This window comes from Hylobates moloch, unplaced genomic scaffold (genome assembly GCF_009828535.3).
Source record: "Hylobates moloch isolate HMO894 unplaced genomic scaffold, HMol_V3 SCAFFOLD_9, whole genome shotgun sequence".
Taxonomy (NCBI): Eukaryota; Metazoa; Chordata; class Mammalia; order Primates; family Hylobatidae; genus Hylobates; species Hylobates moloch.
The window spans coordinates 2,782,548-2,800,640 of record NW_026652284.1 but is presented as its reverse complement, the minus strand read 5'-3'; the positions used below and the strand labels follow the sequence as shown (position 1 = coordinate 2,800,640).

Sequence of the window (18,093 nt, the reverse complement as noted above, 5' to 3'; positions counted from 1 at the left end):
AGCCTCCTCCCTGGGGGGCATCCGGCGGGGGACCAGGGCTGGCTTACTGAGAGGCACCCGGCTGGGCTGGGCAATGGTGAAGGGAACCCTGACTGCATAGTTTTCAGTTGCACGTGTGTGCTTGGCGTGTGCACGTGTGCCATGCCTGTGTGTGCACACTTGTGTGTGCTCTTGGTCATCAGAACGCCTGCAGCGGTGCTCATCTGATCCCAGAGGCACACACGCACTTGAACATTCTGTTTATATGATCATGCATGTTCATATTTTGAAAACAAAACAAGCTCCATGATGTCCATGGCACAGCACGCAGAAAGTCTACCCACCGCAGCAGGATCCTGGCCGGGGGGCCTGGCAGCAGCCGGAGACCAGGCCAAGGCCTCTGTGGGAGCCTCTATGGAGGCACCAGGACGGGGCGGGGTTTGTTCACCCCAAGGGGGTGTGGCTGTTCTAAGCACAGCGGCCTTCGTTCCCATGGAGGACAGGACTCCGAGAGGTCCCACCCCGCCCCGACTGGTGCCGGTGGCCCGCTCCAGTGCAGCATATGGGTCACATGCCCTTGTCACATGGATGGGGACCTGCCTGGTGACACTCGGGAGTCCTGGCCTCCCAGACCGGGAGGGGCTGTGTGGCTCGGCCTTCTTGGCACGGTGCTGCCCTGTACAGGAGGGGCCCAGGCTGGTGTTTGCTATCACAAAAGCCTGGCGAGGGAGTCTGACCCGCCATCAACACACCCGCAGGGGCCTCCCCGAGGCAGGAGGCTTCAGTCACACACCTTCCGCGTGCTGCCGCCGGGCCCAGGAGCTCAGCATTCCCCACATGGAGAGGGCCTGCGGCCGTGAGAAACTGTCCTTGGAATCTCAGAGCCTTCGAGTCTCCCCCCTGCTCCCCAGGCTACCTGGTAAAACCTAGGAAGTCTGATAATGGGTCCCCTAGAGCACGGGAGGCAGTCCCGGGAGAAGGGCCCTCCTCTCCCACGCCTGGCCATGGCATTTCCCCGTCTCACTTTGTCCCGGCGAACTTCCCCGGCACTGCCCTAAGGCACTCAATTCCCGAACCTTCCAACCTCTGCTGGAGGCCAGGCTCACTCTGGCCTCTTCGACAGTAGACAGGCAAAGAACCATTTGTGATCAAAGTCCCTGAGCTCCCCGAAGTGACCCTCAGCCTTCTCTGCTCCTGCCCAGGGGCCTGGCCTGTGGGCTTCTCTGGGAGGCCCTGCCCCTGCCCGGGTCAGCTGAGCTGCCTCCGGGCACCCGGGTCCCAGCCTCTCCTCCCGCAGCCCAGTGACAGGCAGCTCCCTGGCTTGGACCCGCCATCCACAAAGCCTGCCCTGGGCAGCGCTGCAGTTTTGTTTTACTCGGGCCTGTGAACTCACACAAGAATAAGGCCGAGGATGGAGTCCTTTCGGCAGCAGGGTGGAGATGCTTGGGTGCCCCCCTACCCGACGTGTCCCACACAATCTCCCAGAAAGGGATTTTACACCCTCAAATGCATTTTCTCACATCCCCCACCCTGATACATCCTTAGACTGGAACGGTGGTGCCTGGCCCCGGGACCGCGGTGCTTTTGAGGCTGACTGAAGGCTGAGAAAGGACACACTGGACTCTGCGTCTCCAGCCCGGATGCAAAGCACCTGCCAGTCCGAGCATTCAGGCTGTGCCCAGCCAGAGGCTTCCCACCCAGTTGGGGCCATGTGCCCCTCTGGCATGTTGAGGCAGCCCAATCTGCCTGCCTGATTGTCTGTCTGCCTGCCAGTCTGCCTGCTTGCCAGTCTATCTATCTGCCTTCCTGCCTGTCCGTCTGCTTGTCTGTCTGCCTGTCTGTCTGCCTGCCTGTCTGTCCATCTGTCTGTCCGCCTGCCTGTCTGCCCTGCCTGTCTGCCTGTCTGTCCATCTGTCTGTCTGCCTATCTGCCTTCCTGCCTGTCCACCCTGCCTGTCTGCCTGTCTGTCTGCCTGCCTGTCTGTCCATCTGTCTGTCCACCTGCCTATCTGCCTTCCTGCCTGTCTGCCCTGCCTGTCTGTCTGCCTGCTTGTCTGTCCATCCGTCTGTCCGTCTACCTGTCTGCCTTCCTGCCTGTTTGCCTGCCTGTCTGCCTGTCTGTCCGCCTGCCTGTCTGTCCGCCTGCCTGACTTCCTGTCTGTTTGCCTGCCTGTCTTCCTGTCTGTCTGCCTGTCTGTCCGCCTGCCTGTCTGCCTGTCTGCCTGTCTGTCCGCCTGCCTGTGTGTCTGCCTGTCTGTCTGCATGTGTGCTCAAACATGGCTCATTCAGTTCCTGGTTTCTTTGGAAATGCAGAGACCTTTGCAGAAACTCCACCTAATGGCTCTTGCGTAAACCCTAGGAATTGTGGATCCGAGGCAAGAAATGGGATTGGAAAAGAAGCTTGTTCATAAAACTGGAGAGCAAGTCCCTTGTGTGAAGTTCTGGGGCCGGGGAGAGCCATGGACGGGGCTGTGTGTTCAATCTGGTTGCGGAGAGCCCTGAACGTGGCCCTCTCTCGCTTCTAATCTAAATAAATGGCCCAGACAGAGAAGTCCATTTGAAATTTAGGGGAGCCGTGAGCCCAGGGCTGCGAGGGAGCAGAGTTCTCCGAGCAGCTGGGGTCTGAGTTGTAAATAAGCTGACAAGCGGCCAGTGAAATTGATGGCCTCACTGTGTAAAATAACACGCCCGTGAGCTCCAAAAGGAAGGAGAGCGTGCAGGGTAGCCTGGCCCCGGCGCAATGCGGAGGGCCTTGAGAGGACCTTGCTGTGACCGTGCCTGCCGCACTCCCGGAGAAGCCATTGGCGGGGGAAAAACAGAGCATGGACAGGTCAGGGGGAGGTGGCCGGGGCCCCCGAGCCCCTGAGCCCTGGGCAGCAGCACCCTTCCTAGGATCCAGTGGGGTCTCCTGCAGCCACTGCAGGGGGATCTGCTTTTGGTGACTGTAAAAGTGAGGGAAGAGGAAGAAAGAAGAGATTTTGAAACGCAGCCGTAAAAATACAACTAAAAAAGAAAGGACATGCACGGGCCGCCTGCAGCCCCCGATGGAAGCACAACTATGCCTCCCTTGCATGCTCCAGCTTCACACAGAAGGCAGGACGGAGCCTGTGGGGATGACGGAAGCACACGGCAGACCAGGGAGTCAGCAGCCCTGAGGCGGGAATCTCGGGTCCCAGCAGGAGTCCCAGGCAGCCCGAGCAGGCTCGCATCCAGGCTGTGACTCCAGGCTCCACTGGGCAGCATCCCAGAGAGACCCCCGGGCTGGCTGTCAGGACGAAGACCAAGGAGCAGCCCCCCTCCCCACTCCCAGTTCAATGTTTTTGCTTCTCCAACACAAATCCCACAAAGCCTACATGCTTAACTTTTATTTTTAAGAAATAAGAGTGACATTAACTGAATCTCATCTTCCCGCTTCACTCAAAGACCTCTAGGCCAGGAGAAGCTAGGGGCCAAGTTACCTCCAAGAAACATATTTGGTGCACCAAAGGCTCTACGTTCCCTACCTCAGGGCTTTCAAACACATTCTGAATGATTTCAGGTCATCTGAGGCAAGGACTTAAATGGAAGAGGCTTCCGATGTCATCTGGTTTGATTACCCGATCACTCCAGGCAACCCATGAGAAGCCCACTTCCTCCTGCTTGCGTGGGGCTGCGTCAGCCCGACCTCTCCAGGGCACACACATACGCACATGCGGCGGGCACACATGTGGGTGCTGGCACTGGAAAGGGGCTCACACTGGGGTGGGCATGGGGGGTTGAGCTCCTCTTGGCGGGCTTCTGGGGATGTCCGGCACTTTCCCTCCTGCAACTTAAAATCCTTCTGATTATCAAAGCCAGTCCAGAAACCACCAGTGGTATCAAAAGGAAAGCTACACGCTCCAAACCCCTCGGCACAGACCTGCCTTGAGCCAGATAAAGTCAGGATTTGCAACACGAACTTGCAAAGCAATTATTGTTACCAAAGTCGAAACTTACAGATTGGAGAGAGCAAAAGAAATCAATGATAATTAAATTCTTCTATAAACACCACCCCGACCCTCTAGGGGCTCTTAGCACACAACGCTGTCCAGAAGTCGGCTCTCATTACAGAAAAAACACACGGCTCATTTTCTGGGAGGGGACCAGACCAAATAAATCTTTCTGCTGCTAGCCTTTGTTAAGTTGTAAGTCACTATTTTTTGAAGGGTGGGTAAGGGGGGGCCTGTGAGTTGGGGAGGGCTGTGAGCGCTGAACAGATGACCCGTAAGTGGTATGAGCTGTCATTTGCCCTGTGAGTTGGGACACAGCCCTGGGGCAGCCGGGGATGCTTGCTCTGTCTCAGAGTGGGGGTCAGTGACCACGACATGTACAGGTGCTTCAGCTGGTCTCCTTCCCCAGGGATGGAGACACAAACTGAGTCCCCAGTGCCTGCACTATCATGTGGTCCATCTAGCTCTGTGTGGCCAGAGGACAGAAATCTTATGCTGTCAACTTAAGCCGTGTGAAACACTCTTTATCCCCAATGGCCTCTGTGAACAGACACACCCTGCATGTGTCACTAAACCAGCCTTGGCAGAAAACCAGCATCTCCCCATTCGCCTCCCAGTTACCATTGTCTGGGGCTCTCGCTTAAAATGCCCACTCCCAGGCACTGACCCCGGTGATTCACGGGGCATCTCTGAGCCTCGGGCCCCTCATCTTTGAAATGGGATGACAAGCCTGTTGGGAGGCTGTTGTGAGCCCCAAATTCAATGCCTCCCCTATCCCGATGAGCTGTGTGACTGCTTCACTGCAGGTACCAGCCGGCTCCTCAGGTGAGAGGAACATGGGGGGATCCTGGAAGCAGACGCATCACTTCCCATTCAGGCTGTCCCCGGGACCCCGTGGAATTCCTCAGTGGGCTCCAAGTAGGGGGTGGGGACCCACATTTGCACAGAGTCCCACCTTGCCTTTGGCCCGCTCCCTGGCCCACCAGGAGTGGGGGTGTGGGGGCAGCTACGGCCATCGTGAGATGAAAGGAGTTGGGCTGGGTGTGGGGAAGCTGAGGTTTTCTCCCACGTGGACCCTCTGGGCCTTGGCTCTGGTCAGCCCTGCTCTGATGAGGATCCCCTGCCCCAGTGAACACCCTAGCGTGGGTGGAGAGCTGCTCCCTCATATCTTTGAGAGCCAGGCAGATGCCTTCCAAAAGGTTCCTGGGCACCTCCTGCCTCATCCTCACAACATCCTGGTGAGGCCAGGAGGGGAGGGCCAGAGTGACCAGAATTGAGCACCCGGCCCCGCCCACTGCCTGCTCACTCTAGCAGGGAGCCCTGGGAAGGGCATACTTACTCCTAGGAGTGGGTCAGCGGTGCATGGAGGCAGGTGGCCCCACCCCCACACCCGGCCCAGGCAGCACCTACCTGTACGGCTGCTCCCCAGTGTGTGTCCTCAGGTGTCTGGTGAGATTGGCTGATCTGGGGAAGATCTTCCCACAGTACCTGGGGTGGAGGGAGGTGGGGAGGGTGAGGGAGGATTAGGGTGGGCTTACATGGCCATTTCCCAGAAATGGTTTCACGCTAATGCTCGGGGTCTCACACCTGAGGCACAGGTAGACCCATCCCAGCGTCCTGGTTTCAGTCCCTTCTACAACCCTGAAGCCCAGCCTCAGTTACAGAGCAGGCTGCCATGGGCCACAGGAGTAGACAGAGCAGCCCCTGCCCCCTGAAGCATCTCGGCCCCTCAGTCGGGCGGTGAACAGGGCAGGCTCCAGCAGACTTGGACGGGCCTGCGCCAGCACAGGGTAGCCGGGAGGGTGTCATTCTGACACTGCAGAAATCGGCTGAGGCTGTAGCACTGGACTTCCCATCCCTCCAAGCGCTGAGGTTAGTCACTGACCAGTACACCTCAGCCCCAGCCTTCCCAGTTCGGGCTGGGCTGAGGTTGCATATTCTTGAGCTCACAAGAGCACAGCATGGTGTGAGGCAGGGGAGGCCACCCAAGTCACTTATTTGCAAAGCATGACCTCAAGCAGATAACCAACTGATTGCAGTGCTGTGCTTTCCTGTGGCCAGGACTCTGAGTTTTTCCTGGAAGCACAGGTTCACAGCCACAGGTGTGGCACTCGAGCCCCGCCAGGGCTGTCCCAGCAGCACCCCAGGGCCCCTCACCTGCACGTGTATCGCTCCTTGCCCTTCCTGAGGATGGGGTCAGAGAGCGTTGGGGGTGGGGACCGGAAGTTGAAGGGGTGGTGGGGGAGGGGCTGCAGGGAGCTGCCCGAGTCCGCCTTCATGGCTGCAAAGCTCTCCAGCTTCTCCGTCATGGTCTCTATGGCTGACATCTGTAGGCATAAGAGTGGGAGGTTATGGACTCAGCTGACTCTCACCTGTCTTCAAGGGCAAGCACTGCTGGGGGTTCTGTACAATAGCATATCTTAGGGTGCTCCGGTGGGCACTGGAAGCAATGGTCTCCCAGTATCTTCTTGGACCCTGGGTTGGATTTTTTCACCTTTCTGTAGCCAGCCCTGCTCTTGTCCTTCCCTGAGTCCCTCGTTTATAGTTTAAGGTCTTTCCTGCAGGAGCTGAAACTGACCTTTAGCAACCAGCCTCACTGCCTGGTTTGGGCGGGACCTGAGTGATACAGGTAGCTGATGTTTATGATTACCCCTTATCTGCCCCAGGCTGGCAAAATGCTCAGCTGACTTGACTCCTGGCCAGCACTTCTGGTTGGCTAGTTTGGGTTAAATGCAGAATTACATCTAGTTTAACATTAAAAAGTTTACTTTTTAGTCTTGAAAAATTACAATAGCAACCTGAATCTCAGTTTAAGGCATAGATTGGGGGCCTGCAGAACCACTGCCACTAAGTGGCAGCATGCCATAATTGCAGGCAAAGTACTAAGGAATTCAACAGCCTCTTTAAGACTTAATTCCACAGAGGAAATATTCAAAATAATAATGTCACATGTCACATGACACAGGGCAATTTGATATGCGCAATAGGAGCTGCCTCTCTGCTCCCTGGAGATGCCCAGGGCTTGTCGATTAGGAGAGTGGAAGCAAGGGATTGGTCATTTCCACCCAGTAGGCAGAGCTCTGATCAGAATCCCAGCCTGTCCTGGCCCCACTGAGGTCCCTGACAATAGCGACAGGAGAGGGGAGGGGCTGGGCTGATGGAGCTGCTCAGTGTCAGCCCTGCCTCTCCCAGCTCCCCTTCTCTTTGAAGATCTGGAGCCGACCCCAGTGGAGAAGGAGACGGGCCACCCTGTGATACCTGCTGTGTGCCAGGCCCTGTAGGGGGCTGCACAGGGGCTGAAAAGGAAGCGTGTTCATCATCCCCCGAGGGGTAGCAAAAGGCAACATAGGGAACAAACCCCGGGCCTCCGCACCACACACCCAGCCTGCTGACGGTGGGGCCAGTGTTCCCAGGGCCCAATGCCTGACCCACAGGGCCCTCCACACACCTTTGCTAAACAGGGATTTTCATAGCCTGCCTCCTCTGGGAGCTCCCAGAGAAGGGGTGATGAGGGAGGGCAAGGGTGAGGCAGGAGCTGATACAGATGTAGAGGGGAGGGAGAGCTTAGGGTTCCCCAGGGGCTGGTGTCACTGGGAGGACCCGGCCAGGGTGCGGGTTCTTGGCGCCCAGCCTCCACGGAATGGGTGTGGGGGTGAGGAGAAGGGCAGGTGGGGACCTGCCTCATCAAGGGGCCTCATATAGGGCTCGCTGCCTCTGGGCAATGCTCAGAGCCAGCTCCACAGAGGTGACCTGCCCATTTACAACGAGACCCTGGCCCTGGCTGCCCACTGGCAAACAAAACCATCCCATCACACGGCTGGGGTCTCTTAGAGTCTGAGTGCTGGGCATCCGGCACTCAGCTTTTCGGAGACCTGCTTGCCAGGGACTTATCTAGCTGCTGCTGGTAGGGAGCAGAGGGCTTTCTACAAATGCTTCCCAGAGACCATATGACCCAGTGGTGGGGACGTTTTGCTATTTGGGGAACAACTGACTGGTTACAATAAAAATACCCAGAAAGCAATGAACGAGTAGAAACTCGTGTCTGTCCACAGTGGCCAAGGCCTCCCCTCTGGCCCCTTCTAGCCCCACCCAGGCTGTGGGGGTCAGGCTCCTCCCCCCACCGAGAGGCAGGCATGTTCTCATCCTGATGAGAACGAGTGATGGGCAGATGGAAGCTGCCTTGCTCCCTAAGCCATCAACTGGGCCTCACCAGCCCCTCTGCAGCCTGGAGCAGCAGGGCTGAGGTCTTTGCACAGTCATGGCCTCTTGGGCTTTGTCGAGGTCTTTAGTAACTGGCGCCTTCTGCCCGAGTGACAGCCCAACCTTAGACCATTTGGTGACTTATTAGTCATCTCTCTCTTCCCGCCCCCACCTCCTGGCTCCGGGCTGCAGCGACAGGCAGCGGGGGTGGCAGGCCCGTGGGGGCAGCGGGCAGGAGGGACAATGGAAACTGCCCCCCGCTGAGCTCCCTTCCTCGGGCCTGGGTGGGCCTGGGTGGGCCTCTCCCGCCCGGCTTGCTCCGCCCGATCAGACATTCCCGGCCTCGCTCCCCGCACAAACACAAACACAGGATGCGCCTGGCTGGCTAGTGGCTCTTTCCAGCCCATCCCGAGGAAAATCAGGGGAAGTTATTAACCAAACTCTACGGCCCCGGGGAAACAATGGGAGGCGCTAAGTTTAGCTGTGAACTCAGCCTGGGAGCAGGTTTCACAAACCAGGTGGGGGGCCCGTCCACGGCGGGGAAGGCCGAGAAAGAGAACAATGCCCTGGTCTGGTCTGCAGTCTGTCAGGGCCAGACCCACTGTGCAACCGTCAGGACTCTCCAGGTGCAGCCCACGGCGCTGCGGAAGGGGCCAGGCTCCCAGCAATGAGACCAAGTCAGTAGGGGACAGGAGGTCGGGAAGACTCTGCCCTGGCCATGCTGCCCACCCGCTATTTTGCTCCCAGGATGTGGCCTCAGGGGCAGGCAGGAGCACCTCCAGGCCTGGCAGGGTCTGCACCCGCCTGTCTGGACTGGGGGGGCTCTTTGGGTCTCTTTCCAGACCCCCTGCCCACCACCTCCCTGGGGCCTGGCTCCATGCCTCTCTCGGCACGCTCAGGCCCTTCCTCTCTTCTGGTCCATTTGAACATACTCAGGTCCTGGGCACCCCAGAGAGAGCGCCCACGCTGTGTCCTGGGCTGCCACCTGAGGCTGCTCCCCTCACTCACAATCCTTGCCCTCGCTCCTCCAGGCTCTGCCCACGACTCCAGTGAAGCTCCTTCTCCCTCCTGGAGCCCAGAGCCAGGGGTCAGAGAGGTCCACGGGGTGGCCCTGTGAGGATCACTCTCAGTCCTCAACCTCTCCAGCCTACAGTGACCTGAGGGGCCACAGGGAGAGAATCCTCCTCTGCCTTTGAGGGCGTCTGTGTGTGGTGTGGCCTGGACGGGGACTCAGGCTCCAGCCTGGCCACTGAGCCTCGGCAGCTGGGCGGTGGGGCCACTGGCGTGTGGGTTACAGGGTGCCCTGACCTGCACTGAGGATGTACCTGGGGGTGGAAGAGCAGTGGGGACGGCCGCAGGTACTTCTCCTTCAGGGCTCCCACGGGGTCCGTGACCTTCCGCTTTTCTACCCTGCTGGACAACAGCACAGAGGGTTACGTACCCCACCAAGCCGCCCACCCCGCCAAGCCACCTGCTCCACCGAGCCCCCCGCCCCGCCTGACCCTATACCTGGCCAGTCACAAGGCCATGGTGTGGGCCTCACCGGGGTTGCCCCAACGCTCACCAGACTCCTCTGTGGGCCTTGGGGATGTCGGGAGCCCAGCCCACCTGCACCCCTAGATGGACCCTCCCTGTCACCACCTGCCCCTGAACATTCTCCCTCGGTGGTTCCCTCACACCTCCCATACCTCCAAGCCTTCAAAGACCCCTGGCTGCCAGCGCCCCTGCAGGTCATGGGTGCTAAGTGCAGGCGGCTGGAGTCTTCTCTGAAGGCCCCGTGCACCCCGGCCTAACTGGCTGGTCAGCCCTGCATGAGTGGGGACCACTCTGACGGGGGTCCCTGGACCTGCTCACAGCAGAGCGTGGCTCCCACCGGAGGCTCAAGGCCTCCTCCCCTCCTTCTCTGACCCGGCCCTTGGTACGGGGTGTGCTGCCCGTGCGTGCTGATGAATGTGAGTGGCCAGCATGTTTCTGTTCTGGGGAGGTCACCAGGGGCTTCCTGCAGCACCCAGACAGGGCCCTGTCTTAACACCCTGCAGGGCTGCTGGAGATTATAGTTCCAGAACCTTCCCCAGATGCCGGTCACAAGCCTGCTCACTGAATCACAATACAAATCTCCTGTGGTAAACAGAGGCGGCGGGCAGGGCTATCCGCTGACCCTCCTTTGGCCTGGCGGCTCTTGAAGGTGGCCTGCTCTTCTCTGTCTGCCTGGGTCCCCATAGTGAGGATTAGATTTGGGAGTCTCTTTCCCATCACTGAGAGCGCTTTGGTAAACCTGCCACTCCGCTCCAAGACACAGCACCCCCAACATGTCTAGGACTGGCCGCTTTTGCTTTATTAGGACAGGACTTGCTCAGGGTCGCCTGCCTGTCTCCTTGCATGGCGAAGCGGGGAGCACAGGGACAGGTGCTGGGGGTAGGACCCCCTCCCCAAGCCTGGCCCTGCTCTCCCAACCCACCTGCATTCTAGTGACGGGCAAACCTGCCCAGAAATCAGGGAGTGGCATTAAACTCGCCTCTCCCCAAGAGAGGCATCAGAGACACAGGGCACTGGTGCCTAGAAAACCCTCCAATGCTTGCTTCATCCCTCGCCTCCTCCTCCCCTCCAAGGACCATTGGCTCCTTCTCTGATTCCCCCGGGGCCCCCAGAAAGACGCCCCCTCCCCATTCCCCCTGCTGCTGTGGCTCCAGGGGCAGGAGCGCACCAGGAGGGGCAGGAAGCACTCAGCCCAGGCCCCTCTGACTTCTGCAGGTAGGGGCTGGGGAGAGCTAGACCAGAGATGACAGCTGGAGAGAGGGGCGGGGAAGGGTGGGGGTTGGGGTAGGGGGTGGTGGTTACTGGGGATAGGAGGGGCTCGAGGCCAGCAGTGTGATGTCTGAGTGGTCATCAGTGCCAGAAAACTGCATGTGTCCCAAAACACCCGTCCTGGCCTCCCAAACGTGGCCCCGGGCCAGGCACCTAGCTTAGGAGCAGCCAAGCCAGGCATCCCTCCTGAGGGGTGCAGACCCCGCTAAGAACAGGGGCATCTTCCTGAAGTCAGCAAAGGCCGGGGGACGACCTTGGAGGAGCTTGAAAGAGACACCACCATGCACTGAGCCCGCCCAGCACCGCCGTGGCCCCGCCCCAGGGACAGCCAGTGAGGCTGGGGTGCTGAATACCTGTAGATGGGGTCCATGAAGAAGGGCGAGGGCTTGGCGTAGTGGAGCGGGGGCTGCTGGGGCATCCGTGCTGGGCACACCTGGGGCAGCCCCTCGCCGGCGCCCAGCTTGCGTTCCCCGTAGACGTGGTTCTTCCGGGGCTCCCGCCCGCCGCCGTTCTGGCTGGCGCGGGCCCGGCTGCCGATGCTCAGGTCCAGCGGCTGCTCCTCGCCGGATGCGGGGGCGGAGGGGCCCTTGGGCATGGGCAGGACGGGCTTCACGTCTTTGGGCTTGGTGGTGAGATCGAAGGGGCACTCGGCACTGGGGCCGCCCACCTTGAGGGCGTCCCGGGGTGACTTTGGCTCGGCCTTGACCAGCAAGTTGTGGGCGAGGGCTCGGTCCGTGAAGGGGTAGAGGGAGTGGGGGAAGTTGGGCAGGAACTGGAAGGGGAATGCCGAGTGGTAGGGGAGCGAGCCCAGCTTCTTCTCCTGCATCCCCATGAAGCCGGGGCCAAAGTACTTCTCGGCAATGGATGCGATGGCCTTGATGGAGTCTCCAGCGGCGCCTGTCGCGGTCAGCAGCTGTTCGTCGGGCGGCGGGAAGAATGAGTGCTGGGAATAGAAGACGGGCACCTCGGCCACGCTGTTCAGGGCCCCCGGGGGCGCCAAGCTGCCCCCAAACTCGGGCTGGCCCTCGGCCAACTTGCCCTTGCCCTTGTCCTTGTCAGGGTCGCTGTCCACGTCGCTGTCCAGTTCCGAGCCCGTTCCCGTGGTCGTGTCCAGGTCAGTCCCCGTGGTGGTGTTGACGTCCTCAAAGTCACTGCCGTCCGACATGTCACTGCTCCTGGTCTTCAGCTTCTCCACACAGGAGTCCTCCAGGCGGCTCTCGAACTTCTCCTCGGGCCCCGCAGCTGCCGTCGTGCCCTGGCTGCTGTTGCTGACGGCGGAGACCAGGGGCAGGGCTGGGTTCCCCAGGGGGCTGGGGAGCTTGGCATCCTGGGTGTGGTTCAGGGGGCTCTTGAGCAGCGGTGTGGGAGGTAGCAGAGGTGGCCGGGGGTACAAGGACGGAGGGAAGATGCCCGGGAAGCCGGGGGTGAGTGCGGGGAACGTGGGAGGCGCCGTGGAGAAGGGCAGGCTCCCCGGGTGTGGCCTGGAGGGGAAGTACTCGTTGAAGCCCAGGCTGGCATGGTTGAGGCTGGGGGAGGGTTTTGCCTTGTCCATCATGGGGCTGGGGGTCAAGGGCAGGCCCGGAGCAAAGATGCCGCCTGGCGTGTAATGGTTCTTGCCCTCGCAGAAGCGCCGGTGCTTGTTGAGGGAGGAGGTAGTGCTGAACATCTGGCCACAGTCCTTGCACTTGATCTGCGTGCGGCAGTCGGCGTGCATCCGCTTGTGCCGGCACAGGTTGGAGAATTGCGTGTAGGACTTGTGGCAGACCTCACCTAAAACATCAGCAGAAGCCAAGACAAAACCGCATGAAATGACCGGGAAACACTGCTGAAAACGCCGCATGGAATTACTGGGAAAGCCAGCCGCTGGAGGGGCGAGGCTGGGGCTGGAAGCAGTTTGTCTGGGTGCATGTGCGTGGGCAAGGGTGTATATGCGTGTATTGTGCGTGCATGCGTGTGTGCATACACACAAATATACAGGCAGGTGCATGTGTGTCTGTGTGTGTAAGTGTCCGTGTGTGTGGGGGCAGGCGTGTGTGTATTCTGCAAGCGTGCGTGTCTGAGTGTGCACACATGTGCACACGAGCATGTGGAAACATAAGTGAGTGTGCATGCGCCCACCCCAAGTCTGGCCTCCAGTGACCAGCACAGATCCTGGGGCCGGTTGGTACAGATCCTGCTGTGCCTCCACCTTCTTTGCTGGAGAATGGGCTTGCCACTGCTGTTCCCACCCTCCTATCCCACGGTGTTGCTCATTTGGGAGCCAAGATTTTCAGAAGTCCCTGGGGAAGGTGAACCTGCTCCCCAGGGCGGGGCACGGGCAAAGCAAATGCATGTGATGGTGTCTACCACTCCATCAGTGGATCCAGGGCAAGCTGGCTCAGGGCCTGCCCTGCCTTCGTCTTCACTTCTGCAGCTGTTCTAGCAGGGGTAGGGGCAGGACGCTGACCACGAAGACTGGGCCTCCTGCTCTCTAGAAGTTCACAGTGTTCCTAGTGTCCTCCCACCTCCCCTCTCCGCACCAGATCCTGCTGCCTGCACCCCCCAGAGAAGGCAGCCTCTGGGGTGACACAGACAGTTCCTGAGGTTCTCAGGAGGCCCCAGCTTGGGGATCCCGGACTCTGGGGCTCCTGGCAGTACTCAACCACTCTCTGGAGATGGCTGGAGGTGGACATGGATAGGAGGTCACCCCGGGCAGGAGCCCTATGCAGAGGGACTGTTCCCTGCTTGAAAAAAGTGAAAATTCTGCTACTGGGAAGCTCCTCGGACTGGGATGGAAGCAGCAGTGCCCGGTCCGGCTGGCAAGTGCCAGCATCTTCTCTCAACAGGAGAGGGCAGTGCCGGCCCAGCTAGACTCCAGGACCCAGCGGCCTGGGGGTTCCGGCCATTTTCCTAAAGGCCTGTGAACGAGTGTCAGCGAATCACCAGCTTGTCTTTTGCCTCTTGTTTTTCTAAGAAGAAAGGGAGGAACACACACACATCTACACACGCACACACACAGCACACACCACGCACCACATTCATACACACACACACACACTACACACACGCACACACACAGCCACACACCGCATTCATACACATGCACACACACAGCGCACACAACCACACACATTAATACACATGCACACACACACTACACACATGCACACACACAACCACACACATTCATACACACGCACACACACACACCCACACCACACATGCACATACACACACCACACACCACACCCACAACCACACACCACACACATGCACACATACACCACACACACGCACATACACACCACACACACCCACACCACACACACACATACACACCACACATACCTACACCCAACCACACACCACACATACAGTCACACCCACACCACACACACACCCACACTACACACACCACACAAACCACACACCACACACATGCACACATACACCACACACATGCACACACACACCACACACACACGCACACACACACACACCACACATACACACACCACACACACACACACCCCGGCGAGTGTCTCTCTCTGTAGGACAATTTGCTTCCTAAACACAGCATAGTGGAAACAATGATTTCAGCAAGCTTCTTGCTCACCAGAAATCGGCAGAAATCGTCGGCTGCCTGATCTCCTTCGATTCCAGCTGGGAGCTTTTTCCCTGAGATTATCGTGTTCTTTCATCACAATATCTATTTATATTAACCGCTCTACCTTCCTGCTCGTCCAGCCTGGTGGGGCGTTTTCAAGGCTGAGGGGAGAAGAACTTTGTCTGGTTTCATCAAATCTGCCCTCTCTGGAGGGCTGCTGATGGACAGGTGACCCTCCAGGAGGGTCTATAAATACCCCTCGGTCACCTACCTGGCCCTCGGGGAGGCACTCAGCCCTTCTGGCCAAACAAGCACACCCTGGCTGTGCCCCACTCACACACTCACACACACACACCAACTCGTGCACCCACACACACACTCACAAACACGCGCCCACACTCACACACTCACATGCACCAACTGACATGCCCACACTCACACACAAACACGCGCCCACACTGTCACGCACGCTGACATACGCCTCGGCTCACGTGCCCACACACACATGCTCTCACACGTGCTGACACACGCACCAGCTCACACGCCCACCCTCATGCGGTCTCACACACACGCACTGACTCACGTGCCCACCCTCACGTGCTCTCACATGCGCCGACACACGCACCAGCTCATGCGCCCACACGCTCTCACACACATGCACTGGCTCACGTGCCCACACTCATGCACTCTCACGTGCCCCAACACACGCACCGGCTCATGCACCCACCCTCACACGCTCTCATGTGCGCCGACACACACCGGCTCACGTGTCCACCCTCACACGCTCATGTGTGCCAACACACACACCGGCTCACGCGCCCACCCTCACGCGCCCTCACACACACACACGCACTGGCTCACGTGCCCACACTCATGTGCTCTCACACGCACCGACAGACGCACCAGCTCACGTGCCCACACTCACACACTCTCACACACACATGCACTGGCTCATGCGCCCACACTCACACTCTCACACACGCCAACACATGCACCAGCTCACACCCACACCAGCTCACCCGCCCACATGCGCTCTCACACGTGCCGACACATGCACCAGCTCATGTGCCCACACACACGCTCTCACACACGCACTGGCTCACGCACCCACACTCACACACTCACACACACGCGCGCAGACGTATTAGAGCAAAGGCTCTTTCTGCAAAGTGCCCAGTGGGAGCCTGTCCACCTCATTCCCAGATATACTTCCTCTCTCTCTGTTCTCCTCTCCTCTCTCTCTACCCACCCCTTCTCTTATACCCATGCACACACACACGTTTGTACACACCCCAGTGCACAGGTGAGCTCCTTGGTGGGAAAGACATCACCAGGAATGACACCCCCTCCATCTGTGTGGCCAGTGAGGTGGGGGCTTGGGGCTTCCATCTGCCTGTGCCATGGGTGTGTCACCCAGCAGGTGGACACAGAGTCTGGCCATGAGTGCCTGCACAGCTGTGACCTCTCCTGCAAGCAACTGACCATTCCTGGAAAGGGCCACACTATTTGGACTCCCTCACTTGTTTGCAAATCCTCCTCTCCAAGCCTGAAGACTCCCTTCCGCAGTTGCACCAAAGGACACTGTGCAGTGGCCTGGGGGATGCCAGAGCTGCGTTGCGTGTGTCTGATCTGATTTCTAAGGGAATGAGAATATTCATCAACCCAATCTGCCCACGTCTGGGGTTTTCCTTTAAGCTTTATCCCCTTAGCCAAAAGGAAAGGCACAAAGGTGAGCCAAGAGTGTGGACAAGAAGCGCAAGAGCCGCTGAGGCCGGGCAGGACCAGTTGAGCTTCCCTGTCCTCACTCCATCCACGTGGGATGGGAACAGCTTGCAGTGTGGTGGGAACAGTGGGCTCCAACTGCCCAGGGTGCTGCAGCTCCTGGAATGCACGTCATTAATGCGACGCAACAGGACTTCGGAACGCTCGTCTGCATGCCCAGAGAGGCAAAGACGTTTAAACCTAGGTCCAATTTTCTTGCTCCTGAGCTTGCTATAGAACTCCATGTTGTCATCTGAGGCACCAACTGGTGCCGCTCTCACTGGAGTCACTTGACCTGCATCTGGGAGCAGTCACCCCCCCGCCCCAGCCCCCTGACTCCTGCCCAGCTTGCACCATGCTGGCTTCTCCCAGAGGAAAGGGGTACTGCGCATCGGGGCGACGGAGCTGGGCACACTACACACATGCTCCTCCTGGGAGATCGCTGGTCAGCAAATGGGAAAACGGTACTTGTGGAACGGCCAGCAGGCAGAGCTCCATCTCCCTTTAGCTCCTCAGTTGGTGGGGGCATGTGGCCCAGGTTAGGCTGGGGGTGGAGTCACCCCTAGCAGGATGGCTGGACGCTGGGGCTTGGGAGGTGGGTGGAATGGGCACAGCCCAGGTGCTGACAGGGGCCCGGCTGGCTGGCGGGCATCACCTCTTGTGCAAGCGGTCAGTGCCTGAGTGGTCCCACATCAGCAAGAACACCTGAGTCTAGGTTCTCAAGCTCCCAGCACCTCGCCTCTCCAGGCTGATGCTAACAGAGCCTGGAAGGTTCAAATCACCCAGCTGGGGGCCAGGAGCCAGGCCCCTGAAGCTAAAATTTGGGCTCCACAGCCTGGCCTTGAGTGCACGGTCACTCAACATCTTGTAGCCTCACTTTCCTCCTATGACAGCTGGAGACAGAAGGGCCCCACTCTCAGGCTTTTGTGAGGGTGCCGTGTAAGAATGCTTGGGAAGCGATGACTTGACACAACGTGTGTGTGAACCGATGACTCGGCACAAGGCCCAGCAGACAGTACCCTTCAGGGGCGTCTGACTTCACTGAGAATCAGGGTCAAAGTCCCTGCACTGGCCCACAAGGCCCCTTGGACCCGGCCCTGGTGACCTCTTACCTCTCTCTTATTTATTTTTATTTCTTTACAGAGTCTTGCTATGTTGCCCAGGCTGGAGTGCAGTGGTGTGATCTTGGCTTACTGCAGCCTCGAATTCCTGGGCTCAGGACATCCTCCCGCCCTTAGCCCCCTGAGTAGCTGGGACCACAGGCACACACTACCGTGGTTGGCTAATTAAAAAACTTTTTTTTTTTTTTTTTTGGTAGAAATGGGGTCTTGCTACGTTGCTCAGGCTGGTCTCGAACTCCTGGCCTCAGGTGATCTTCCTGCCTGGGCCGCCCAAAGTGTTGGGATTACAGGCGTGAGCCACCACCTGGCCCTTTCTTCTCACTCCCCTCGCTCACTCCTTAAACAAACCCTGGCCTCTGGGCCTCTATGCTCACAGCGCCCTCCTGAGCCTCCTCCACAGGTGCCCAGGGCTCACTCTCCTTGTGTCTCTGCTGGAACGCCTTTCATCGAACAGGCAGGCTCAGCTCCCATGCCAGGCTGCCAGCCCAGCCTCCTGTGAGGCCGTAACCCCACACCGCTGCACCCAGAGCTGTGCCTGCCACCTTGCTTGTCTGGCTTGCCTGTCTCCTCCCATTGGTGTGCGAGCCCCCTAAAGACAGCTGGTCTTTTATTTAGGGCTGGCCCCCGCACTGGAACAGCACTGGGCACAGACAGGGCCCCCTAGAGACACTGCC

The 18,093-nt window shown here is 59.0% G+C and overlaps 1 protein-coding gene across 1 annotated transcript in view; it reads right to left on the bottom strand.

Annotated features, from left to right (window-relative positions):
• Nucleotides 1-18,093, bottom strand: part of PRDM16 (PR/SET domain 16) — a 238,905-nt gene that overhangs the window by 9,752 nt on the left and 211,060 nt on the right. Inside the window, exons 8-11 of the mRNA XM_058444047.1 lie at nucleotides 11,305-12,721; nucleotides 9,472-9,556; nucleotides 6,104-6,273; nucleotides 5,357-5,434 (exon numbers count right to left, since the gene is read on the bottom strand). Of these exons, the coding sequence (XP_058300030.1) occupies nucleotides 5,357-5,434; nucleotides 6,104-6,273; nucleotides 9,472-9,556; nucleotides 11,305-12,721 (1,750 nt within the window). The remainder of the gene's footprint in view (nucleotides 1-5,356; nucleotides 5,435-6,103; nucleotides 6,274-9,471; nucleotides 9,557-11,304; nucleotides 12,722-18,093) is intronic.